This window comes from Staurois parvus, unplaced genomic scaffold (assembly GCF_062004578.1).
Source record: "Staurois parvus isolate SC_StPar_1 unplaced genomic scaffold, SC_StPar_1.0 ptg000159l, whole genome shotgun sequence".
NCBI lineage: Eukaryota > Metazoa > Chordata > Amphibia > Anura > Ranidae > Staurois > Staurois parvus.
In genome coordinates this window covers 5,071,525-5,099,362 of record NW_028317955.1, presented here as the reverse complement: position 1 = coordinate 5,099,362, position 27,838 = coordinate 5,071,525, and the positions used below count along the sequence as shown (strand labels likewise).

Here is a 27,838-nt window from a genome sequence, read left to right as displayed (position 1 = left end):
GCGTTTTTGCTACGATAGAGTTCAATGGAGAATCTGCTGAAATGCATGGTAGTGCGTTCTTGCTGCGTTTTGCGTTTTGCATTTTTAGTCTGCCCAACAACAACAAAAATTCCACTTAAAAAAAAAGAGCTGAACAAAACGCAGTGAAAATGCATCAAAAATACATGTAGGAAAATACAAAATGAACTGCAAAATGAACAAAAGGCAAACTGCATAGGTGTGAATGGAGCCTTAGTGAGACACCACTCTGGAGGAATGAGCATAGGAAGAGAAAGTCCTTCACCTTCCACTCAATCACACAGCCTCTTACCAGAGGATTTGACCACCCGAAGGATTGGTCAAACAGCGCAGTTATCAGGCCAGATGTACCATAGGCTTCAAAATAAGTCTCCCCAAAGATCCCGAATATATATACGAGATTCCCTCGTATATTCCCTCGTATATACACCAGGGGTGTCAAACTGGCGGCCCTCCAGCTGTTGAAAATCTACAAGTTCCATCATGCCTCTGCCTTTGGGAGTCATGCTTGTAACTGTCAGTCTTGCAATGCCTCATGGGACTTGTAGTTTGGCAACAGCTGGAGGGCCACCAGTTTGACAGCCATGCTCTAAACAATAAGATCTCAGATGGCAGATGACTCACCATGCGGTAAATACCACCGAAAAGAAGAGTAACGGCTCATAGTGTAGTAAATTAGAACAGTATTTTGGTTTGTTCAAAGAATTGCTCTTACAGTTATTGGGATAAAAACCGGCATATCAATGTAATGTTTCCATCCAACAAAATGGTGGTGCATCATGAAGTGGGTTTTTTTTTTTTTAAATCTGAACCTTTACAATCACTTTAAGCTGCCTATAGGTGGATCGAAGTTTGGCCAGTTCAGCAGGGACCCGTCAAATTTCTATCCAACTATGACTGTTCCGGGTACATTTGGAAAATCTTTCCATTGTCAGAATACAATGTCCTGGTGGGGGTATTGCTCCATCCACCAGTGGATGGGGGGAATCCATTTTTTTTGTTTTTTTTCTAAATCAGCCTTCTGGCTGATCGAACGAAAAATTAGTCATCCATGGCCATCACTACTGCTGTCATCCACACGTGTTTTCTGCTGTCTCTTATACTCTAGTATTTATCAAGTTGGTTGTGTTGTTTCTGCCTGAGATCATTATTCCCCTCTAGATGTTTTTCAAGCAGTGAAGTGACAACGCGCGATGCTAGTGATTTATTTTGATCCAATCTCAATGCAAGTAAACAGGCAAAATGCTCTGCACAATGCAGATAGAGGTCACATATATCAGAAGAGACGTAATTCACATTTCAAGTTAAATGAAATGGCTGTGTGGGAGGATGCTCAGTGCAGAGTCAGAAAAGCAAAAGTGGAATGTTTGAATGGATGCGTCAGTCAATCAAAACAATGTTGTCCTCATCATATCTGCTAGATTTAATTTACGGGAAACGAAGAGACAAGTACCTGTTTGGGGCTATATTTGCTTAAGTCTTTGCACTCTGTCTCCTGGAGGTCACCTCTCCTAATAGGGCTCATTTATTGGCTCAGTGCAGCAACAGCTTGGAGTTGTCCTTCTAAGACTTGATATAAATTCCAATGGCTGAGCAAATCTTTGCATTCTATAGTGAAAAATGAAAAGCGCTTTGTTACATTTTTGGGTAGAATTAAAGTTACATCCTTTGAGTTCAAGCAAGAAAAAAAAATGAATATATAATTAAATAAAAAAACTTTTATATTCAGACCCCAGCAAGTATAGTTGATCCAGAGGAAGGCAAACCCCCCTCCCCAATGTTCTAAAACATAATCCAGTTTGCTTCAACAGGGGAAAAAAATATGCTCTGATCCCTAAGACAATTGAATATTCCTTGGATCAAACATTTATGGTATCATTATTTATAAATGTTATTATCTAGTTTAACAATCAACTGATTTGGCTTGAACAAGTTCCTGAGGAAGTCTACATTTTCATAGTTTTTTGAGGACATTAGAGCTCTTTTTCTCCATATTAGCAGTCAACAAACTGTGGCCCACAAGCCAAATGTAGCCATTTGTTTGACTTTATCCAGCCCTTGAGGCAGCATTCCACCCTCTGACGGCAATGATGGGATACTAATTCTCCCACTGGCACCAATGATGGGGCACCATTCCTCATACTGACACCAAAAATTGGGGAATTTTTATCCCACTAAAGCCAACAATGGAATGATGTTGAAAGGTGAACCTTCTTCCCATTGACAACTTTCTGGCAGAGGGCAGCAGATTTTCCTCAAGAATTTGACAGTGTTTTGCTTCTATCCTGACAAGTGCTCCAGTTGCTGCTGCAGAGAAACACCCCCATAACAGGATATTACCACCTCCATGCTTTACTGTAGGAATGGTGTTATTTGGATGGTGAGCTGTGTTGGATTTCCGCCAGACATATCGCTTGGTGTTGAGGCCAAATAATTCAATTTTAGGCTCATCTGACCATAACACCTTTTTCCATGTTGCCTCAGAATCTTCAAGGTGCGTTTTGGCAAAGTTCAGTTGTGACTTCATGTGGCCCTTCTTGAGGAGTGGCTTTTTTTCTTGCAACCCTCCCATACAAGACACATTTGTGGAGAATTTGTGATATTGTCACATGCACACAATGACCACACTTTGTCATACATTCCTGCAACTGCTTCACAGGTCTACAGGCCTCTTGGTAGCCTCTCTGGCCAGTTTCATCCTGACTCTTTCATCCAGGTTGGAGTGACGTCCTGATCCAGGGAGGGAGTGTTGTACCGAAATACCTTCCACTTCTTAATAATAGACTTCCCTGTGCTTTAGTCATTGATAAAGCCTTTGACATTTTTTTGTATCCATCTCCTGACTTGTGCCTGTCCACAAATTTATTCTGGGGATCTTTTGACAATGCCTTGCCAACCCCTTGTTTATTGTTTTCTTCGGTTGTACTACCAGGGACAGAAATGCTCCAGGAAAGTTCTTTTCATGCTGAGCTAATCAAAATGACCACAGCTGATCACAGTTGAAATTCAAATAGCTTTGTGTGCCACTGAGAAGGTGATTAGCTACACTTAAACGAGCGATTTTTAGGACGGGGTGATCCTTTTTCAAACTCAGTGATTCTGTTTTTGAATTTTTTCAAATTGTTTTCTGACATGTTAGTGTTAAAAACAAAAACTGTGCCTGTCTTCATTTCAGCCTGCAAAGCAACACAATGTGATTATTTTAAAGGGGATGATTCTTTTCTATACCCACTGTATAATTGCATGCCTTAAATCAGACCTGGGCAAATTACGGCCCTAGGACCACGTCTGACCCTTTGGCTGTCCCTCTCTGTCCTGTCAGCTTCCTCACTGAACTTAATGGGTGAGTTTTACAAGTGGTGCTGATTAAACTCTGCACCCCGAGTTAAAAATGTCACAGCCACAAAACAAAGCATCATGGCCTTGGCATGTGAAGAGCCCAGTATGGTATTTTACAGTTTGGGTGGGCAACCAGAGTGGGGAGCAAAACTGTGGCTCAGCCACCCTTTTTTTTACCACTTCCTGACTGCACGTCTGAAGTACCTATTTAATGAGCAGTTGTACCTAATATTTCTAGCGCCGGGTGTTTGTTTTCTTTATGTTTACATACCTTCCCAGATCCAAAGTGAATATTGAGCTGAATTAAGATCAGCCCTGCACAACAGTCCCAGTTTCTCCTGTGACACCTTGGGAAGATTAATTGCCCACCCTGCCTTAAATGTCATAATTGACCATGTTCTTGTAAACCAGTTGCTGAGGGTATGCTGGGGATATGCTCCACATTTCCACTCCTAGCCCCTGGAGAAGAAGGGTACTATTTGCTCGAAGGCAGACCTTTTTTATCCCCAAATTGGGAGTATCACCTTCTGTCCCTGTTGCAGCAATTCATAGGGACAGGATGTGTTGGAAAATCCCATCAATGAGGACGCATAAAACAGCAAAAACACCTTTTTTGTTAAAGGATTTTTGCTGAATCTTCCAGTCCTAGTGGCAATCAGTTGCATGTTTGCCAACAACTTCATCCCAGCACCCATTACACTGTTACCTCCTCCAATGATCCACACATATCACACCCTCCTTCCCAGTGGTCCGCCCTAATCACACCCACTTCTGTGCAGTTCCACCAAGATCATGACCGCTTTCTGTGTGGGAAATTGCCATGATCCCCTCAACTTTTCGAATGTGAAAGGGTAATGCCGTGATCTCAGAATGCAGCCTGTGACACAACATCACGGGAACATAGCACGTAGATGGCGGACTGTCCTAGCACATCTCAGATGTAAGGGGGACTGCAATTGACTGGATGTTGTCACCAATCTGTGCAAGTCCCTGCTCTGTTACTGATGGTACCCTCCGCCATATTGTGTCACACTCCTGGCTGTAGGCCCTCTCAGGACATTCCCAGCTGTAGGCCTTTATATGTAGGAACAAAGGAATCTCTGCACATGAAACACGTTTCCACACTTTACTGTAACTTGGCAAGCTTTCTTTGACCTCTGACATCACATTTGACACATTAGCAGAATTCTTCGGCATGAAACTCCATACACAAAGTAGATATTCTGTAGTCATTTGGGTACGGTATGCCTATGCATGATTTGTAAGCCATCTTCCCTTAATACCTCCTCTTCCTTGGAGCACCACAGAATTAAGACCACTTCCCCCATGTATTCTAAGTCCACAAAACTCAGCTTCCATCACCATGTAGAACCAAAGTGCTCTCATTAGTATACCAGTGTCTCCCAAGGTCCCTTCCACAGCTGTGCCTAGCCAGGCTCCCAAACTCATTCCTCTAGGAGTCATCGGTACTCATATCAGAGGACTCCGGCCTGGCCTAAAAGGTCTTTTGAATCCTGCTCAAGACCTACAGCAGACTATAAAAACAGTCAGGGTGACTACAGCTGTTCTTACTGAGTTCTGTACCACCTCACCTGGGGTGTCAGCTCTGTAAGGGCCCTTGGGCAGTAGCTGTCTTCATCCAGAAGCTCTGGTGTGTTTGATTCCAATGCCCTGTCTCAAGCTAGGCATGGTCTAAAAGGTCTTTTGAACCCTGCTCAAGACCTACTGTATACTATAAAAACAGTCAGGGTGACTACAGCTGTTCTTACTGGGTTCTGTACCACCTCACGTGGGGTTTCAGCCCTATAAGGGCCCTTGGGCAGTAGCTGTCTTCATCCAGAAGCTCTGGTGTGTTTGATTCCAATGCCCTGTCTCAAGCTAGGCCTGGTCTAAAAGGTCTTTTGAACCCTGCTCAAGACCTACTGTATACTATAAAAACAGTCAGGGAGACTACAGCTGTTCTAACTGGGTTCTGTACCACCTCACGTGGGGTGTCAGCCTATAAGGGCCCTTGGGCAGTAGCTGTCTTCATCCAGAAGCTCTGGTGTGTTTGATTCCAATGCCCTGTCTCAAGCTAGGCCCCTCCCGCACTAACATATATGAGTACTGACTCCATCCCCTACATCAGTGGGAAGGTTTTTTCTAAAAGGGGCCTAACGCCCATTTACCACTTTCCCTATGTTATACTGGGTACAGAACCATCTATTACCAAGCAAACTAACTGCACCTGCTATTAGGCATCTCTGCAATCCCTTCATTTCTTGCTCTAGGATCCCTGGAACAGGAAGAGAACAGAAATAACCCCAGTACTAGGTCCACAGACACGATAAAATCCTGATAGGTTATTTAACCCATCCCTGCATTATAAAAAACACTTTTACAAAACATTTTAGCTGCACTTTAATTAATTCAAGTCATACATAACAGATTATTTTAATTATACAAACACAAAGCAATAATATTAACAAACCACATATCTACAAAACAATAGAAGAAATGTCTGAACATTGTAATAAATCAACATGAGAAACCGTGAACTTAAAATAACTAGCTCATGGAATCCAATAATAATAATATAATTAATTGTTTAGTAGAAAACAATAGGCTGGACTATCATAAAATATGAGATAACAGGCTGGCAGTTTTGTGTTCATCAGCTCACAGGCGGCCTGTCATGTTTTTGGACAGAGAAGATTTGTTCATAAATATCTCTTCCATGCCATCTGGATGCTCAATAACCCAATGCATCTGATAATGCTTTGTGTACACATACCATTAAATAATCAACAGTGTAAGCCAAGATGCTAGATCACCCGTTACTATTTAACGGGAATTAATGTTTATTTAAGTGATGAGAAATGTTGCTATAGGATACTGTTATCCATAGATGGTAATGTTGCTGAGTATTCATTTCCATTGAGGGGCTTATTTTTTTTCCTTGAAAGCCCAACTCAAAAATCATGATTTATTGCTGTAACTTTTTTTTAGCCTTGTATATGTTGGGCTAAATTGTTGGGTTAAAACACCTAATTCTGCAGCAGTTTGAAGAGTCAGACCAGGGGCAGACTGACTACTCATGGGGCCCCCGGGCAATTGGGGATCATGGGGCCCCTGTGTCCTTGCCCAAATTCAAAAAAGCCTATGAAAAAGGCATCTCATGGGGCCCCCTACTGACCCCGGGCCCTCGGGCAGTGCCTGAGTTTCCAAATGGTCAGTCCGCCCCTGAGTCAGACCAAGGTCTGACAGGTCACCCCCCCCCCTACACACAATGCACAATTTGGTAGCATTCTTGCTACCTGATGAATGGTGCACTGTGGGTGGGGGTTATGTCAGACTGCAAGACCCGACCCTCCAGATTGTTGTAGTGACTCGCCATTTTTCTATTAGGCCATAAGGTTTTCTAGAGTGAAAACTCCCTTTATGTTTGCTCTTGGCATTAAAACAGGGCCACTGACCATGCACTCCCAGCAGGATGAGATGTTGGTTCTAGGAATTATCACTATAAGAAGATGTTCTGTTTCAATGGGTTGCTTCTCCTGACTTTAATATTCCAAGGGTGGCTTGTACTCTATAAACCAATAATTCATAATTGTCAGTCTAGAAGTGACTTTAGGCTCCCCAGCGTAAACTCCACAGCTCAAGGTGTCTTTGGCTAAGAGAGAAATCTCATCCTGAGATTTCTACACAGAAAGAAGAATGAGACAAAAACATGCAACAGTTCTGGTTTCACTAACTCTACTTGTAACCCTTACCCTAACACCAACCTTCCCTACACCCCAAAACTAACTCTCACTGCAACCGTTCCTGACGCTTACCTTCCCTCACTGTAACCCTAACACTAACTCTCCCTGTAACCCTAACACTGACTTGTTTGTAATCCTCCCTGTAACTCTGATACCTACCTACCTACACTAACTCTCGCTGTGACTCTTATCATCAACCCTCACACTAACCTTCTCTTTAACCCTAACACTAACCTTCCCTGTAACCCTAACACTGACTTGTAGTGTAGATAGGTAGGTTTCAGAGTTAAAGGGAGGATTACAGACAAGTCCTCGAAACATGTTGGTGTGTTGGAAGTCCAGGGTTCCCATTGTGGACAGACACGTAGTGTGGATTGGACAGAGCTGTTATTTCATGATGTGCCTTTGACATTATTGTTGTTTGTGAGTACAATACCTATTTGTATTGCTTTAATAAATGTTTTTTAAGGTAATGCACTAGTCCGGTGTGCTCTCTGTTTATTTTCTTTATATCTGATTATTCCTGTAACCCTGATGCTTACCTTACCTCTAACCCCAACCCTCTCTATAACAACCCCAATGCTGTCTCTCACTGCAGCCCTTCCAGCCTTTTCACTAATCTTCCTTCACTGTAATCCAAACACTAACCACTATAATCTTAAAACATACTCTTCCCCAACTCTTCTGTAATCCCAACATCTACCACCTACCTATAATCTCTAACATGAACCCTCACTGTAACCTTAACACTAAACATTAAACCTCTCCCCTGTGATAAAAACCAACCTTTTTTTGCGAAAAAAAACCCGTAAGTGTTCACAAAAAAAGTGCAAGTGCAAAACACCACACGAAAAAGTGCACTTAGGGGTGTGCTTTGTCCTTCTCCCAAAGGGGATGGACCTCTACCCTGATCCCCTGGGGCACGAAGCTCCTGACAGGGACAAGGTTCCCATTTGGTCCACCTAGCCAAAAGGCCTGGAGGACCACCGTTCCTTGTGGCCAGCCAAAGCCAGCCACTCAGTACTTGGCCAGGGGGTTCTCCCGAAAAGAAAAACCCCCTAGGGACAGGGGAGGAAGGAACCAAAAGGCCACATATCCTCCCCCTAGACTTCAGGGCAGGCCCGAGGACCCACACACTCCATCCTGTGAGGAAATAAAACACACACATAAGAGTGAAAGTGACAAAACGTGGGAGAGTAATAAATTAAATAAATAAAAATAAAAAAGTGGTCGTGCCAAATTGTGCACAGACCAGGCCCTGAGGTCTGTAGCAAAAATTGCCCCGAACTTAGCCAAAAGGCCTGGTCCTGAGGGCGCTGTGCAGGAAAAGTGGTAAACACAGTGGCCATGTGCCTTTTCACACTGTGGGGTCCCACACCCAGGTGTTACTAAGAGCACCCCTGAGGTGATCACTCAGGGGGCACTGGTTTGCGGACTTTCTGCCTTCCCGGCTCCTGGCCAGACAAACCAACCTTTCTACACCAAACGTTATTGGCACTAGGAATACGAGGTGAACTCAGTTGGCCAAAGAAAACATCAGTTCATCTCAAAGCCAAGCTCAGCGGGAGAGGGCTACCAACAAGACTCAAGAGAGGCCTCAAGGGTTTCCCATTCCAAATATCTCTGTTTTGGGCTGAGCTATTTTTTAAAGCACCAATCCCATTTCGTGTTGTACTCCAAATATGGTTGGTGTTTATTTTGGTGATCTACACAAGTGTTTCTCAACCCTTTTTAAATCAAGGTACCCATTAAAATCCCGAGGCACCCTTTAAAATATGGACAGTCTTGAGGCACCCCATCTAAAATGTAAAAGCTATTCTAATAGTTTTATATAACGCAGCAACATCCACACATGGACACCCAATGTTAGAGGTGATTTATTCTTTCAAATGAAATACACTTTCGCACACTGGTTCTGACTAGTATTACAGTGTTTCTCTCAGTTTTTCTCCATCACTGAGCTAATGTGACCCCAGCACTGACGTAGAGGGGTGGGGCGGGGTCAAACTAGAGTGCTGTGCAGGCAACTCACATCCTCTATCAACTGGTGATGTCATTGGTTTTCGTGATGCTGGTGGCTAGAAGGTCGTAATGGTGCATAATGAAAGCCTGTGACTTTGTGTAACTAAAAGTCAGGCTTCTTCCACCCACTGGTTTGTGCAACTTTTAGACATATTGCCAAGGCACCCCAGAAAAAAACTCAAGGCACCCCAGGGTGCCTGGGCACCCTGGTTGAGAAAGGCTGATCAACACCAGTTTAGATGTTTGGAGGAGTCTGTGGACTGGGGATATCTCCAACATCTACCATACTCTGTATAGCTGTCAAAGACACGTATGTTGCATATTTATCAGTTTCTTATCTTTTTGTGTTGCAGTAACGCTCTCGGCTACTACTCCGGCGTACTTCAGAGGATTCACACTTATTGCACTGAAAGAAGGCAAAGAAGGGGAAAAAGAAGAGGATCATGCAGGATCATTTCAGGTAAGAATATCCTCTTGTTAAAGGATAACTCAAGACAGAATAACAAGCCAGAAACTAGAAATGTATATAATATCAATGAGTACTTGGTGTATTGTGGTTATCTGCATACCAGGGGCGGACTGACCATTTGGAAACTCGGGCGCTGCCCGAGGGCCCGGGGTCAGTAGGGGGCCCCATGAGATGCCCCTCTAACCTTTTTCATAGGCTTTTTTGAGTTTGGGCAAGGACACAGGGGCCCAATGATCCCCTATTGCCCGGGGGGCCCCATGAGCTGTCAGTCCGCCCCTGCTGCATACATTTCTCAAATAGTTTAGTCTGAATGCCTCCCTAGCAGTACTTTGTACTTCCGTCATGTCGCTTTTGTGGTGCTTCATATGGTGAACAGAACCACCAGACCTGTAAGTAGGAGGACCAGGGATTAAATATTATAGTCCACAAGGCAGGGTTCTGATTTAGCAAATACCAGAAAATAAAATCTCATTGGATGGTGTATTTTTCTAAAGGCCCACCATGCAAATAGTAATTTATCCATAAGCCCCTTTTGTGTCTAGATGGTTATTTGCATAGATATTTTGGGAAGCTCTTTCTACTTGTATTTCAGGTCTCTTTGATGAATAGTTGTTCTTTTTCAGTAATGCTTAAAGTGGATTTTCACTCCAAAAAATGACTTTGCCTAGGTGAGAATGGTGTGTACCCTGCCCTGGTGCCTCCTGGGATATGCACAACAGATATCCCCCGAGGTATTGGCTTCCACCTAGTGGCCAGAGAAGTTTGGACCTGGCAGCAAATCATCAGAGGGGTGTAGGAAGGGAATATGATTGTATAGGCTTGCTGCAAGAATGGGGAGATAATATAAAAATGGGGGTGGGGATAAAGTGGAACTTAAAGTGAATACATTGCTGACATGTCACATTATACAGCAACAGTATAATAAAAAATGAGCTTTTTATCCTAAAAATGTAGTTCTAGTGATTTTGTCTAGGCTGAGATTATGTCATCAGTCAGTTGCAGGCAGGAGGACGAATTTCCTTTGTTTTTTTTCCGCCAGTGATTAGACTGCAATGTTGTAACTTTCCAACAATTGACAAGGTGAGAAATGGTAGCAGGGGATAATCTGTAGGATTCAGGGGCGGACTGACAACTCATGGGGCCCCCGGGCAATAGGGGATCATGGGGCCCCTGTGTCCTTGCCCAAACTCAAAAAACCTATGAAAAAGGTACCAGGGGCATCTCATGGGGCCCCCTACTGACCCCGGGCCCTAGGGCAGTGCCCGAGTTTCCAAATGGTCAGTCCGCCCCTGGTAGGATTTATATGATTGTTTTATCTGTAAACCAGTATCTCATTCCAAGTAGTAGATGATGACCCTGGATGATGCCTGGTCAGCGATGACTTCATCCTTCCCTGATCCAGTATAGTTTTCCTTACCTTAAGTGCTTACTCCAATTTATTTGTTTCACGCTGTCTTCCTTTATACTTTACTTTCCAAACGTATTCCTTTTTATTATGTTCGTTCTTCTTGCTGAGAGAAATATCAAATGTAAGTAATTTTAGAAGGGCTCAGGAGCACATACTGTATATGGAAACATTGATTTTTTAATGGGCTTTAATAGCAGGGTTCTCTAGCATTCTCATGTAATGTGTCTCCAAAAAAATGTTGGCCACCATTGATCTAATGTAATGTAATGCTAAAGCCAAAGGGTTTATGATTGCTGGTAAGACTGTACCAAGCCTCATTGTACCCACATGTCCACTGAAAATCCCTCTGTTTAAGGTTTTTCCCCTTACATGAAGTTTTCTGGCGTTAGAGATGTGACAAACTGTATGGAAGATTTTTTTTAGCCCACTTTAAAAAACAATTCCAAGTTTGGCAGTTTTAAATTTTTGGTCTAGTTTGGTTCAATATAACTGTGCATATACCATACCTGTGGGATCTCTAGAAGCTGGAAATCACAATAGTAAACTCCGCTACTCCAGTGATCTCCACTACCTTCTTGGTCCCATGCAAAGCATACCTTGATTGGGCGAGGTGGAGAGCCTGACATCACCACCCCACCTCTCCATCTAGTCAAATCAGAGAGCGGGTTGCATTCATTGAGAAAGTGCAAAGCATTTTTTGAATGGCACCCGTGCTAAGGCAGCCACCTGGCACAGGATCTGGAAGGTAGTGGAGATCACTGAAGTAGGGGTACCTACTACTGTGATTTCCAGCTTCTTCAGGGATCACACAGGTATGGTATATGCATAGTTACTGGACCAATGTAACTGTGTATAAAATATCCAAACCTGGAATTCTCAATTTTATTTTTTGTATATATATATATATATATATATATATATATATTCATTTATTTTCCAAGGTAGGTAGAGCTTTTTTCTATATATTTATTGCATATTGAATGATAGCAAAATTATGCTCAAAAATATGAAAAAAAAAATTGTTGTCAATACCTAACAATATTTCCCAGCAACAGTAATGGAGCAACTGTCTTTGCGTCCATGGCTATAGATGAGCAAATCTCTCTCTAACTGAAAATGACAGGCTAGACTGAGATATTTTATTTGCAAAGAGATTTTTCACTATAAGCACTTTGACTGTCAGAGTGATCGCATACCGATGAACTACAGCAATTACTTTTAGCCATTAACATTGTCAAGGGACATTATGATCACAGGGCTCAGGTGGACACTTAGGCACACAATGACAACAAAAGCAATACCTTGTATAGAAGTCCTTTCAAGGCATGAGTCTTTTCATGACTACTGTATATCTGCTGTGGGAAATAACGAAGACAGTTAAACTCCAGGCAGATATAAAAATACACCAATTATTCTAGTATGTGTTCATTAAAGCGGTATTAAACCCAAAAGTAAATGTTTATTGTATTGCAGCTAACCAATTCTTCAATGTGATGACTGCATTCATTTTTCTTTTTTGGGCTTTCTTTAATTTTCACCAGGTGATCTAGGCAGTAAGTCTGTTTTTCAACAGAACAAGCTGTACTGCAGATATAGCAGTTAGAGGTTTGAGACAAGCCATTTGCCACTGACAGGGGAGCTTACAATGGTCAGCTTTTATTTATTAATGTAAAACCTTTGTCACAAAAGAAAAAAATACTGTTTGCTGTAACTGCTTAAAGAGCGTGAGGTAGAGTTTGGCTTCAATTTGTTAGTGCATCTAACACTCCCCTCCGCCCAAAATTAAAAATGCTGCTGTCAGATCACCATGTAAAAACAGCAAACCCCCCCCAAAAAAAAAACTAATGCAGCCACCAGATCTAATGATTGGTAAGCTGCAATATGTCACATTTTTGGTTTTGGGTATAACACTGCTTTAAAGCAGGGGCCCCAACCTCATTCTTCAAGTACCCCCAACAGTTCACATCTGCAAGATTTCCTTCACCTTGCATAAGTGCTTGAATTCAAGGTCAATGGCTTGGTATTTATGAAAGCTATATTATCTAAGGGAAACTCCCACAACATGACCTGTTGGGGGTACCTGAGTACTCGGGTTGGGAACAACTCAATTAAAACATGAAATGTGGTTCAAAATTCAGCTAGTGTGAGTACCTGAATCTGTCTTTGTATCAGCCTGTTATCCCAGCAACACTCAGACTGAGGGGGGTAACACTGGTGGCCATTTGGGTATTGTAAGGGCATATACAGTGGGGATCGAAAGTTTGGGCACCCCAGCTAAAAATTTGTATTAATGTGCATGAAGAAGCCAAGGAAAGATGGAAAAATCTCTAAAAGGCATCAAATTACACATTAGACATTCTTATAATATGTCAACAAAAGTTAGATTTTATTTCCATCATTTACACTTTCAAAATAACAGAAAACAAAAAAATGGCGTCTGCAAAAGTTTGGGCACCCTGCAGAATTTATAGCATGCACTGCCCCCTTTGCCAAGCTGAGACCTGCCAGTGTCATGGATTGTTCTCAATCATCGTCTGGGAAGACCAGGTGATGTCAATCTCAAAGGTTTTAAATGCCCAGACTCATCTGACCTTGCCCCAACAATCAGCACCATGGGTTCTTCTAAGCAGTTGTCTAGAAAACTGAAACTGAAAATAGTTGACGCTCATAAAGCTGGAGAAGGCTATAAGAAGATAGCAAAGCGTTTTCAGATGTCAATATCCTCTGTTCGGAATGTAATTAAGAAACGGCAGTCATCAGGAACAGTGGAAGTTAAAGCAACATCTGGAAGACCAAGAAAAATATCAGACAGAACAGCTCGCAGGATTGTGAGAAAAACAATTGAAATCCCACGTTTGACTGCACGATCCCTCCAGAAAGATCTGGCAGACACTGGAGTTGTGGTACACTATTCCACTATAAAGAGATACTTGTACAAATATGGTCTTCATGGAAGAGTCATCAGAAGAAAACCTTTTCTACGTCCTCACCACAAAAATCATCGTTTGAACTTTGCAAATGAACATATAGACAAGTCTGATGAATTTTGGAAACAAGTTCTGTGGACCGATGAGGTTAAAATTGAACTTTTTGGCCGGAATGAGCAAAGGTACGTTTGGAGAAGAAGGGGCACAGAATTTAATGAAAAGAACCTCTGTCCAACTGTTAAGCATGGGGTTGGATCAATCATGCTTTGGGGTTGTGTTGCAGCCAGTGGCACAGGGAACATCTCACGAGTAGAAGGAAAAATGGATTCAATAAAATTTCAGCAAATTTTGGATAGTAACTTGATGCCATCTGTGAAAAAGCTGAAGTTAAAGTGAGGATGGCTTCTACAAATGGATAATGATCCTAAACACACCTCGAAATCCACGGGGGATTACATCAAGAGGCGTAAACTGAAGGTTTTGCCATGGCCTTCACAATCTCCTGACCTCAACATAATTGAAAATCTATGGATAGACCTTAAATGAGCAGTGCGTGACAGACAGCCCAGAAATCTCAAAGAACTGGAAGACTTTTGTAAGGAAGAATGGGCAAAGATACCTCAAACAAGAATTAAAGACTCTTGGCTGGCTTCAAAAAGCGTTTACAAGCTGTGATACTTGCCAAAGGGGGCAGTACAAGATATTAACTCTGCAGGGTGCCCAAACGTTTGCAGACGCCATTTTTTTGTTTTCTGTTATTTTGAAAGTGTAAATGATAGAAATAAAATCTAACTTTTGTTGACATATTATAAGAATGTCTAATCTGTAATTTGATGCCTTTTGGAGATTTTTCCATCTTTCCTTGGCTTCTTTATGCACATTAATACAAATTTTTAGCTGGGGTGCCCAAACTTTCGATCCCCACTGTATGTAACAAGGAGCATGTTTGCAGGAAGAGAGAGCAGAAGGATGACTTCTACAGTATTCTGCTGCTCCTTCACTGTCCAATCATGGGCTGGGGGCAGGCATCCAGGTTGTAGTGTTAAACTGCAGTATTAAAAAAACCAGGTCATTAATCTGGCTCTGTTGCCTCGTTGTAATTTGTAAGGAAGGCTATAGATTATGCAATTTTCTTTCCTTCTATCACAGGTTGCAGTAAAGAAAATTGCTAGATTCTCCAATGATGATGGAATCGCTCCCACAGTGCTATTGTGTTTTGCCAATGGGGAGCCTTCCCTGCTGGCAGAACACAATGATTAGTGTTGCCAGCTATAACCAGTAGCACTGATCGTTCAGGAAAAACCCAACATGCTAGTTGTACACAAGACAATCAACAGATCGACTTGTGCATAACCAGGCTGCCCGTACATATATTGAAATTCGTCTGGTCCTTGTGGAACTGGTCAAATTTCAATCCGCATATGGCTGGCTTAAATCTCAGGAGTGGATGGACAGACATACAAATCCTTTGGTATGTAAAACAATTCCCATTTACTGTATGTACAGTATTTCAATTATGAATTTAGCTGTTTGCCTAGAATTTGGCTTTAAAGTTGAACTTACTGGTACGATATGATGTCACCATGTCCACAGAGGGTTAAAACACACATTTCCATCATTATCGTAATTTCTTATTTCATACTGGAAATATGTCTTACCACAAACATACCACAAAAGCGGAACTTCAGTCTGGCAAAATGTTTGGGAGGTGGAAAGATGGGGAAAGCCAAATTAAATGAAAAATTTGGTGACTCTAGAAAAGAACATCTTGGGTTATAATTATAAAATTCATCTAAAAGTAATCTTCACGTGATTTGCTATATTATACATGAGATGACATTTTACCCATTCTCACCGGAAACATCTGGCGGCAAAGACCTCTGTCTTGCTCTGTTTAATTACAGGAAGTCCAGTGATGTGACCAATACTTGAACTTCCACTGTACAATGATTGTGACCCAGGGATGGTGTCACTATTTATCTAGAATGCTGCTAGCAGATTTATAGAGACAGTATACTATGTAATATGTGCACACTGACCTTGGCTTATCCAGTTACAGCCCATCGAAAGGCATTGTCTGCTATTTTATTTTCTGGAAGCAGTGTTCTTGGAGAAACATTCTATAGAGGTTGGAGGACTTGTGTTGCCCAGCAACTTACAACCCTGGTGCCCAATCTGCAGCCCCTTGGCACTAATTGTGTGGCCCTTGAGGTCCTTTTCATACAGTATTGTTTTCTAATAGGGCAGTAGGGAGCATAATATATATACAGTCAGGTCCATAAATATTGGGACATCGACACAATTCTAACATTTTTGGCTCTATACACCACCACAATGGATTTGAAATGAAACGAACAAGATGTGCTTTAACTGCAGACTGTCAGCTTTAATTTGAGGGTATTTACAGCCAAATCAGGTGAACGGTGTAGGAATTACAACAGTTTGCATATGTGCCTCCCACTTGTTAAGGGACCAAAAGTAATAGGACAGAATAATAATCATAAATCAAACTTTCACTTTTTAATACTTGGTTGCAAATCCTTTGCAGTCAATTACAGCCTGAATTCTGGAACGCATAGACATCACCAGACGCTGGGTTTCATCCCTGGTGATGCTCTGCCAGGCCTCTACTGCAACTGTCTTCAGTTCCTGCTTCTTCTTGGGGCATTTTCCCTTCAGTTTTGTCTTCAGCAAGTGAAATGCATGCTCATTCGGATTCAGGTCAGGTGATTGACTTGGCCATTGCATAACATTCCACTTCTTTCCCTTAAAAAACACTTTGGTTGCTTTTGCAGTATGCTTTGGGTCATTGTCCATCTGCACTGTGAAGGCCTTACTTTAGATGGGGCTACAGATCACTAATTACAGCTCCTTTATTATTATTATTATTATACAGTATTTATAAAGCACCAATAGTTCGCTCAGCGCTGTACATTACAAAGGGGGACAGAACATGTGACAGAACAATACCAATACAATGCAAAACATGAGGGGATTGAGGGCCCTGCTCTTTGGAGCTTACAATCTAGGAGGGAGGGGATGGTGGCACAGGAGGAGATAGCTGTGGGGGATGGAGTGGTAGGAAGAGTGGAGGAGGTCGGTCAAGTTAGCAGGGGGTAGGGTAGGCTTCCCTGAAGAGATGGGTTTTCAGGGTGCGCCTAAAGGAGAGGAGAGTAGGTGATAATCTGATGGGTTGGGGCAGGGAGTTCCAGAGGATGGGTGACACCCTGGAGAAGTCCTGGAGGCGGGCATGGGAGGAGGAGACCAGGGAACTAGAGAGAAGGAGGTCTTGTGAGGAGCGGAGTGTGCGTGCTGGGCGGTACTTGGATATTAGGTCAGTGATGTAGTTCGGGGCAGTATGGTGGACAGCTTTGTACATCAATGTTAGGATTTTTAATTTGATCCGTTGCGCAATCGGAAGCCAGTGGAGGGATTGGCAGAGGGGGGTGGCGGAAACGGAGCGGTTGGAAAGGTGAATGAGTCTGGCAGCCGTATTCAGGATCAACTGAAGCGGGGATAGCCAGCGGCGAGGCAGGCCAGTGAGGAGGGAGTTGCAGTAGTCGAGTTGTGATACGATGAGGGAGTGGATGAGTATCCAAATGGTCAGTCCGCCCCTGGTGAGGATAGGTTCTGGAGTGATTTCTTCATTCCAAGCTTCCAATTTGGCTTGGCTTGTGATGATGGTATGACACATGTACAAGACAGGGCACAAACATTGACAGTAAAAGGAAGAGCTGCATAGTGATGAGCTCATCTCTCTCTGCTTTCTCCTCCAATCTTTACATATCTATCATTCCACGTTCAGCCCTTTGGCAATGTTAGGGGCTGCACTTGAGGCCCCTATATAAAAAAAGTTGACCACTACAGACATAAAGGAATTTTTTGAGGACAGAGATATGGTAACCTCCATTGCATACACTTACTGAACACCAATGACCAATCTCAGCCTAATTTCTAAGTCTTAGGGCTCATGTACACTGCAGTTCCTAAACTAACGTTCAGGAGCTTTTCTGCGTTTTTTTCAGCAGCCCCTGAACTCTCCCTAATGTTTTTCTATGTGTCCATGTACACTAAGTCATTTATAGGCAGTTTACAGTCGTTTTTTTGAACGCACCAAACTTGCATTCAGAAGTAGATTTTACCGGTGTTTCAAACGCCAAATGCTTGTAAACGTGTGTAAACACTTGTAATCACAGTTAGCCGTGTTTAGAAGCGTTTTTTAACTGTTCCATGTCCAGATGCTGTCCAGAGCCTTTTTTCATCATCAGAAATGCATACAAAGCGTTTTCCATGTATTCAAATGGACCCGGTACACCAACGCAGTCAGTTCCAGGTTTTGCGTGAAGTAAAAAATGGTAAAAAATGGTAGAACGTGCCGCATTATGCTCATGATGGAATCCATAGTGAATACAACCAGAAAAGACAGGTCATCTCAACACATACTGCTCTCTCTGCTTCTGCTCTCTCTATTCCTCTCAAAATGTCTGAAATAGTTAATTCTTTACTATTTTTCAGTACATTCTGGGCAGGTTATCTTTTAAAAACACTTCTAAATGCAAACGCACATAAACGTGGTATGCAAACGCGGCTAAACTGACATTTTTTAACCTACGTTTTCCAGCAGTTTCCATCGTTCAGAAGAGTTTTCCAAACGCCCAGTGTACATGAGCCCTTAAAGTTCCCCAAAAGTTGAAAATGTTTATTGCATACAACTGTGCATGCTAATTTCTAAAGATGTCTCAAGTCCTATGTAAAATGATCGATTTTTATTGCTACTTACAATTTTCAGAACATCACTTCCTGGTTCCTTTGAGGTACTGGTGATGTAGTCAGGGCCTCACAGTTGGCCCCTGGGAAAGCCATATCACCAGTGCCTTCCATATACAGTAGATCTTGCTGCTAAGCTGTGTGATCTCTGAGGAAAAACTGACTTTTTTCCCCAAAAGATTAGTGCGATGTGATATGGAACAGGCGGCACATTACACCCATCTGTTAAAAGAAAAAAGCCCTCTCCTACAAGATCTCACAAAATTTCACACAATTCCATGAGACTTTAGGGGAGAAGGAAGGAGTGCCCAGAAAAATGCAACTCTTGGTGTAGGATTCTCAAAATATTTATTGAAATGATAAAACATGAGCATCAAGCCAACTTGTTTTGGGGGAATGGACCCTTCTTCAGGGCTGTTATTGCGTATTAATGGGTGGGGGTATATTCTTGAGTGAATTCTAAGTTACTGTCAATGCGTATTTATAGGTGAGGATAGGTTCTGGAGTGATTTCTTCATTCCAAGCTTCCAATTTGGCTTGGCTTGTGATGATGGTATGACACATGTACAAGACAGGGCACAAACATTGACAGTGTGTCAGGGCTCCAGGTATGACCAGAGATGTGTGGACTGACACAGGGAAACGCAGGCTCAAGGATGGTGTAAAAGTAATATAATTTATTTAAGGTTACACAATACACAGAACACACAGTGCAAAACCAAACCTTAAGCTAGTCCCAATGTGTGGGAACATAAGCGTAGTCGGGCAGGCCGGGTCGGTAACTATCAGGCAGGTAGGTACAGGAGGAGCAGGCAGAGAGTAGTCATGTAAAGAGCCAGGGGTCAGTGCAGGAGACAGTCAGCAGGATCAGGATCAAAGCAGGGTCGGCAACAAAGGGTACTTCACAGAACAGATGATCAGGCACAGTTAACAAGATACAGGGGCTCATGGAAAACATACACCAAGGCACTGACTGCAGGTCTGGCCATTCCTTAAATACACCTCCTGCAATCAGCCTCAGGTGATGGCTGATTGCAGGAGTGAGCTTCTGGTTGCTGAGAAGACCTGCTGGCCAGCCCTGGTACTGCAGCCCACACGGCAGGTGAGTCCCACCACCAGTGGTGAATCCATTCCTGACACAGTGAAAGGAAGAGCTGCATAGTGATGAGCTCATCTCTCTCTGCTTTCTCCTCCAATCAGCATGCTTTTTGTCAGCACATTAACTGATTGGCTCCTTCTGCTGCTTCTTCCTCTCACACTCCACACTCCAGCCCTGCTGTACATGGGCGACAAAAAGCCGATATCAGGTCGTGTTTATGGACTTACACTGCTTGTATTTGAAAAATAGGTTTACTTGTGTATTAGTGACTACAGAGCTGCAATAATGTCCGTCTTTTATGTCTGCTAGCGTTCAGTCCAGAGGTACCCTCTTGATTCTAAAGCTGCTGCACCTTTTTCAATCACTATTATACGTCATTCTAAATGACTGTTAGAGACACATCTGCGAGAACAAATTCTATTCACTGGAATCCACTCCAAATAATAGGATGAGGATCTGAATAGACTTTCTCTCATTGCACAAGCAGAAAAATATTGAGCTATATAGAGCTATTTCAAAGTCCGTTCTTCTAAGCTGGGGGAAGGTCTGATGGAAATGATGTTTATGCTATTTGCCCTTTAATCAAGTTCTTTATGGATTAAACAAATGAAGTAGATGAGAAAATATGTTTGTTTGTTGTTGCTTGCTATGATCAGTGGTACTCCGTGAAGGGAGGCAATAGACCAATTGATTAACGGTTTAGCTCAATCAGAGTAAATCGCAAAAGGTGCAGCAAATGCAGTTTCATACCAAAAGTTCAAAACAACACAATTAGGTCACACTAATCCGATGGTACAGGAGAGGATTAATGGCGATGTAACAACCTTGGCAGGAAAAATAGAGTCATTATTTCAGATGGATCATATTGTGGAAACACCGTAGGGAGAACCTGGAGGAGGTAATTTTGTATACTGTACTAAGCAGTAAAGAGGGGAGGATTTCAAAATCAGATTAGGCTATTAGAGGATGAAGAGGTAGGTGTTCTTCACCGCCTAAGCCAACTTCCCACACCAGTTATTTTATATTAGGGAATTGACGGAATAAATGTGTCTAATTATGTTTTAAAGGATAACTCCATCTAAAACTCCTAGAATAGGTTGCTAGAGAGGTTAAAGCGAAAAAAGAAAAAGAAAAACTGTAGCTGCTGACTTTTAAAAAACAGACACTCACCTGTCCCACTCACCGGTTGTCATCGCTCCCCCCCTTGTCATCTTAAATGTGGGCACCCAGCTGTGACAACTTGCAAATTCACAGCTGGGTGCCCACTGCGCATGCGCATGCAGTGCTGCTCCTTGTGAATGGTCACGTGTCCCAGAAAACCACGGGGAAGGAGGCGATCGCAGCGAATGTGGGAGCAAGTACCTCTCAAAATAGGGTACTTCTCCCGCTCCTCAAAGATGTCAATTCCTCACAGGGAGCATGGGACCAGCACTTAAAGTGGAACTTCCCCTTTTGGGCACAGCTCCACTTTAAGGTAAATTTCATTTCATTAGCTCCTCTTGATCGGTAGACGTTGTGTGATTATTTTTGGCTGTTCTAGGTCTTGCTGGCTGCAGGCTCAACTACTTTCCTCTGCCGTCTACTGGATTCTATTGTGTAATAGCTTGGAAGAGGCAGACCCTGTTACTGAATATTTATGTGGTCTCAGCCAATCCCGGGGGGGGGGGGGGGGGTGGGAGAATGCCCAGTAGGTGCCTGAGGGGTGCATAAATAGTCTGGGGCCTGGAACAGCAGGGTCCTAGTGCAGGAGGAGAAGACCCAGCCTGAATGGATGCTGCCTTTCTGGGGAGATTAGCTGAAATTTGCAGGAGTTGGAGACCATTGGAGGATCTAGGCAAGGAGCTCACGAGAGAAATGTCTGGATGGTGTTGATCAGTGGCAGCCAAGCACACCTGCTCCTGTGTTTGAGTCCCCTGAGTTCACTTATTTCTAGTCCAGAAGGGAGTTACCCTGAAGAGTCCAGTTACTCCAGAGAATGTCCTCTCAACGTTGCGCACTAAATGTGGCATATCCCAAGGCTTACGCTGCACTTCTACCAAATTCAACGAAGATTACACCTGAAAAAGACACTCACTACCTGGTTATTGTGTTGTGAGACTGTGGGAGCTGCTGTTCATCACCTGGTTGCTTTGCACTCAATTGGGAAGAGAACCTGGGGCAAATCTGCAAGTCCCATCAGGTGTCTGCACGTCATGTACGTATCTTTGAAAGTCTTCAACAGTAAGATCCCTTAGGTGGAATTTGCATTTCTGTCACTTGCTGCTTTATTTAGGAATGTCAAAAATTACATCTCTGATAATAGGCATTATTTGGAGGAGTTTAAACTTCACTGTACCAGTCAAGAGCCTTAGAGAAGTTAAGGAAGTTGTTGGGTAGTTCAACATTTTGGCATCCATTCAAAACAGAATTATCCACTTTCAGTGGACAAACTCTTTAATTACTAAAGCCGCTTTTGTAATCTACTGCATTGCAGGGGACTAGATGTGAATGAGATTGAGCCTGCCTATTTAAAAGGTGTTAGGCTAAAACTAAGGAATGGGAAAGCAGTGCAGGAGACCCAAGTACATGAATAGCACAGTGTAGTGAATTCAGGTGCGCAGAAGATCCAATGCACGGGGTCAAGGTACACACAATATCCTGTGTAGGGGGTCCAAGTACATAGAAGTAGGGGGTGTAGGTACATGAAAAGACCAGTGTCAATGGGAGGAATAGTGCCCCACTATTGATGTCAGTGGAAGGAATGTGCTTCATCATTGGTGTCAGTAGGAAGAACAGTACACCATTGTTATTGTCAGTGGAATGAATAGTGCCCAATCATTACTGTCAGTGGAAGGAATGATGCTTCATTGTTGGTGTCAGTAGGAGGAGCAATGCCCTATCTTGGTATCGGTGGAAGGAATAATAAGCCACCATGGTGTCACTAGGAGGAATAGTGCCCCACTGTTGATGCCAGTGGAAGGAATGGTGCCAGTAAGAGGAATAATGCCTCATATCAGTGAAACGAATAATGTTTCAGATCAGTAGGAGAGACATTGCCCCGAAGGATTGGATAAGAGCAAGCAAAGAACCACAGTTTGGAGACCTCTGATTTTGACCTTCAAGAGTGAGAACTGAGGGGGGAAAGGAAGACAGAGGGATTTGGTTCTAAGAGTTCAACGATTTCTGCAAATGCTGGACGGTTGGTAGCTATGAAGACTGGTGATCAAACACATGCCAACAATCAGCAGATATGGTCTACCATGACATCCAGATGGTCAGCACATGTATGAACATGTTTGTTCTGTGCTTGTTTCAATCTTTTTAATTTTGTACACATATCTATCCACAGAACAGCTGGAGGATAACTTTCTCATTAACATACATCTTGACTATCATTAAATCAATATTGCTACTATGCTCTTAGTTACTGAAAGATGAAATTAATGTTTATCTGGCAGATGAGTATGTAAATGAAATCTGATGCCCCCTCAGCCATAATTTAATTGTGTCCTCTCCTTTCTCCCAGCCCGTACAATGCTTTTCTCACCCCCTCCCTCCCGACTTATGGTCTTCAGCAAGCTTTCCTGTGTCTCATTTTGACTTGTATGTGTATATAAGGAGGTCTAAGTGCCTAAGGGGGCCACAATGCGTCTCTCATTGTTGAGTTCTAGGAATTATTTAACATTCACTTCATTGCTTCCTGTGACATCTAGTTCCCAGAGAACTTCTGCCTTGTATGGAAAATGTTCAAGTTGTAAAAGAAAACTATATGTGTTGCAGTTCTGCAAATGGTTTCCACATTCCAAATCTACAATGCTATGTTGAGAGAGCTCAGGGTTATCAGAGTATTCTGAGAAAAATGCATTGTACAACTTAACAAGGTCTCTATTCACTTGACCAGGGGGGCTAAAGATGGCTTGTAAGTCCCACTAAACCAATACCTACCCCACATCCTTAACCTAAGTAATCATACTGACAACAAAATGGAGTTAATGGCCCAGAAACGGCCTTTTATTACAACCATCAATAAATAACATTTTAAATAACAGAAAACACAGTATAATATACGTTTTCCAAATTCCCAATAGACATCAAGAAAACGAATACCTGCGTCCTGCTTAACTAGGCCTCCAGCCGCAACACCACCAACTCGGAGACACCACCGCAGATACCCCAACCAGAACAACTGGAAGCCGTACCTCAGACGGGTTCCTACAAAGTGCCTTTTCTTGTGCCCACATTAACCAACGAGGACCTTCCACCCCGCCAGACGTCCCCTAGCACCAATATGGCACAACCACCACCAAGACAAACCATAAAACAACGGGCGGGCAGGAGGGAAGTTTGCCTTGTGGAAACTCTCTTCAGACTGAAAACCCCCTGCCACACCCTGTCATACCACCCCTTGTAGCTCCCCCCACTCCTTCCTTAACCACTTCCAGACCGAACACTTTTACCCCCTTCCTGTCCAGGGCAATTTTCAGCTTTCAGCGCTATCACACTTTGAATGACAATTGCGCGGTCATACAACACTGTACCGAATGAATTTTATTACCATTTTTTGGAGACAGATAAAGCTTTATTTTGGTGGTATTTATTCACCGCTGGGATTTTTAATTTTTTTGCTATGTAAATGAAAAAGTCCAAAAATTTAGAAAAAAAGTTTTTTTTATAAAATTTTGCAAATATATAATATTTCATCATAAATCTTGGCCAAAATGTATTCCGTTATCTTTTTAGTAAAAAAAAAATCCAAATTAGTTTATAGCCAAAAATTATAATTTAAAAAAATTTTTTTTTACATTTTTATTTTATTTTTTTATATTATTACTTTTTTTTTGTTTTTTTTTTACATACTGTCATCCTAGCAGTACAGTGTCACCATGGTGACACTGTACTACTTGTGGGGGGTGATGAAGATTTTCTTTTTTTTTACACTGATTGCTTTTACACCCATATAAGATGTAAAAGCAATCATTTCTCTTTCTCTCTGTCTGCATTCTTGCAGTCATTGAGAAGTACTGAGTGAGCTGTGATTGGTCACAGCTTGTCACATGGTACAAGGCTGCTGTGAATAGCCTTGTATCATGTGACCTCTGTGATCATTCACAGATTTCACACGTAGTAAGCAATGATGTCACAAGTGACATCTTGCTTACTACTTTGCATGTGATCACTGATTGGCCAATCAGTGATCACATGATCGGGACCTCGTACAGAGGTCCCGTCCGACGATCGGTGTTTCACTGTGTCTGGAGGACACAGCGGGCACCAGATCGCGGTGCTGCGCGCTCCCAGGGAGCGCGCACAAGCAGGGTGCGGGGAGGCCATCCGACCCTGCACTGCTACCGTCCGGCCGTTTATATACAACGGCCGGTCGGGAAGTGGTTAAAACTATTTAGACTCCCCCTTATGCTAATGGGATTTTCCTCTCCCAACCCCCTTTAACCCCTGTCATGCCAGCCCTTCGCTCAGGTCTTCTTTCTTCTTACTCCGGGCCTTCCTTTACCTGTTTTAAAGCATGTTCGGGCAAAAATCAAAAACTCAGGACCTCAACGATATGCTCATAGTTGAACTCCCACTCCTGACATCTCCGGGCATACAAATGTTTATTAATTGTTCTTGCATGGCAAGACCACTTACTGTTATCTCACATATATATTCTTATTATTATAGCCACATTTACCACCCTAACTCCTCCCACAGTTTTTACACTACATAGACAGTAATATACCGAAACGTGCGGATTGTTTCCGATTGGTGTGCTATTACTTTGTGGAACGTTTCGCCAAATGGTTCACGAAATATCGGCGTTTTTGTGGTGAAATTGGTCCCATAGGAATGAATGGCAGAATGTTCAAAACTAGAGTGGGAGCTGACAAAAGCTAGAGTGTGAGCTGAAAAATCAGGACATGATATCTAAACTGCCATCACTCCCTCATTTTTAAGTCCACCCACACAAATCTTATATCAAAACGTTCAGCTATCCCTGCTGCCACTAAAAATGTCCATGACTAAGCCATAGTCCTGATAGTTTTCACAATATGTCCATTTGTTTGCAACTCACGCCACCCATTGACATTAATTGAAACTCCACTCTAGCCACCTCAAATTTGAAGGGCAATTTCTAAACTGCGACTGTGCCTTTTTTAATATTTCAGAGACATACTATGCATCAAAATGTAGGTCTGGGTCTTGTGATTCTCACAATATAAAACTCTTCGGTGTAGGATTTATAATTTTTAAACTACAACCGTTTGAAAATGGCAACTGCCAGTGAAGTGAGCAAGTTGGAGCAGTTTGTTTTTAACCGTTCTTCTCTGCCCTTGCTGTAGAGTGAGTTGCCATAGGAACCCAGGTGTGTGAGCAGGCAGCAAAGTGATAAAAGCTAGAGTGTGAGTTGTAGACTACTGGTGGAGGCAAGAACACTTCACACAATTTCCCCAGAAATTGTAGCTTTTCTAGTTGAAATATATTCCTCAATAGCCACAAAGGATATGAATCCACTTTGTGTGCTCCAAATGCCTTTGTAAACCCAGCTATTCCTATGTAAAAGTAGCAATGACATAATCACTTTGCTGAACATTTACTTTGCAGAGAGCAGAGCTGTGGGAGGGACTGAGCAGGCTCCACCCACTACAGGATATCTGCAGGAACTACAGGAGGGGCGGAGAGAAGACCAGTCACCCTGCACAAGGACAGAGAGTAGCTGTGACTGGTCTTTATTACAGGAAGCCCCTGCGCAGACGCAAAGCTTCACACTGGTTTACTGTACAGATCTGGAAGAAATACACAAAGCAAGATTCAGATATACATGCCTCTTGTATATAGACAATATTTTGTTTAGCCCAGAGATCAGCTTTAACCACTTTAAGACCTGGCCTTTTCTGACAATTTTCGTTTACATGTAAAAATCTGTATTTTTTGCTAGAAAATTACTACCCCCCCCCCAAAAAAAAATGTATATATTTTTTAAAGCAGATGCCCTATAGCAGTGTTTTTCAACCTTTTTTGTGCAAAGGCACACTTTTTTCATGAAAAAAATCACGAGGCACACCACCATTAGAAAATGTTAAAAAAATTTACCTCTGTGCCTATATTGACTATATATAAAGTAATTCTCTTGAATAGGAATCAAACACAAAGAAATTATTTTATAATTACTTTATTATGAAATAATAAAGTATTTTATAATTGGACCCGGGGGCCGGACCAAGAGTAGATGAATGATGTGTATGTGTCATCCATAGTAAGTATAGTAATATTCCCCCATAGTAAGCATAGTAATTAATCCCCCATATAGTAATTCATCCCCCATAGTAATTAATCCCCCATATAGTAATTCATCCCCCATAGTAATTCATCCTCCATATAGTAATTCATCCCCCATAGTAATTCATCCCCCATAGTAATTAATCCCCCATATAGTAATTCATCCCCCATAGTAATTCATCCCCCATAGTAATTAATCCCCCATATAGTAATTCATCCCCCATAGTAATTAATCCCCCATATAGTAATTCATCCCCCATATAGTAATTCATCCCCCATAGTAATTCATCCCCCATATAGTAATTCATCCCCCATAGTGTAATTCATCCCCCATAGTGTAATTCATCCCCCATAGTAATTCATCCCCCATAGTAATTCATCCCCCATATAGTAATTCATCCCCCATATAGTAATTCATCCTCCATATAGTAATTCATCCCCCATAGTAATTCATCCCCCATATAGTAATTCATCCCCCATAGCAATTCATCCCCCGTATAGTATTTCATCCCTCGTATAGTATTTCATCCCCCGTATAGTATTTCATCCCCCGTATAGTATTTCATCCCCCATATAGTATTTCATCCCCCATATAGTATTTCATCCCTCATATAGTATTTCATCCCCCATATAGTAATTCATCCCTCATATAGTATTTCATCCCTCATATAGTATTTCATCCCCCCATATAGTATTTCATCCCCCATATAGTATTTCATCCCCCATATAGTATTTCATCCCTCATATAGTATTTCATCCCCCATATAGTAATTCATCCCTCATATAGTATTTCAT

General features: G+C 42.3%; 1 protein-coding gene across 1 annotated transcript in view; it reads left to right on the top strand.

The window, feature by feature from the left end:
- SPON1 (spondin 1) overlaps positions 1-27,838 on the top strand; it is a 491,275-nt gene that overhangs the window by 72,735 nt on the left and 390,702 nt on the right. The window contains exon 2 of the mRNA XM_089675872.1: positions 9,476-9,582. Within this exon, the coding sequence (XP_089531998.1) occupies positions 9,476-9,582 (107 nt within the window). The remainder of the gene's footprint in view (positions 1-9,475; positions 9,583-27,838) is intronic.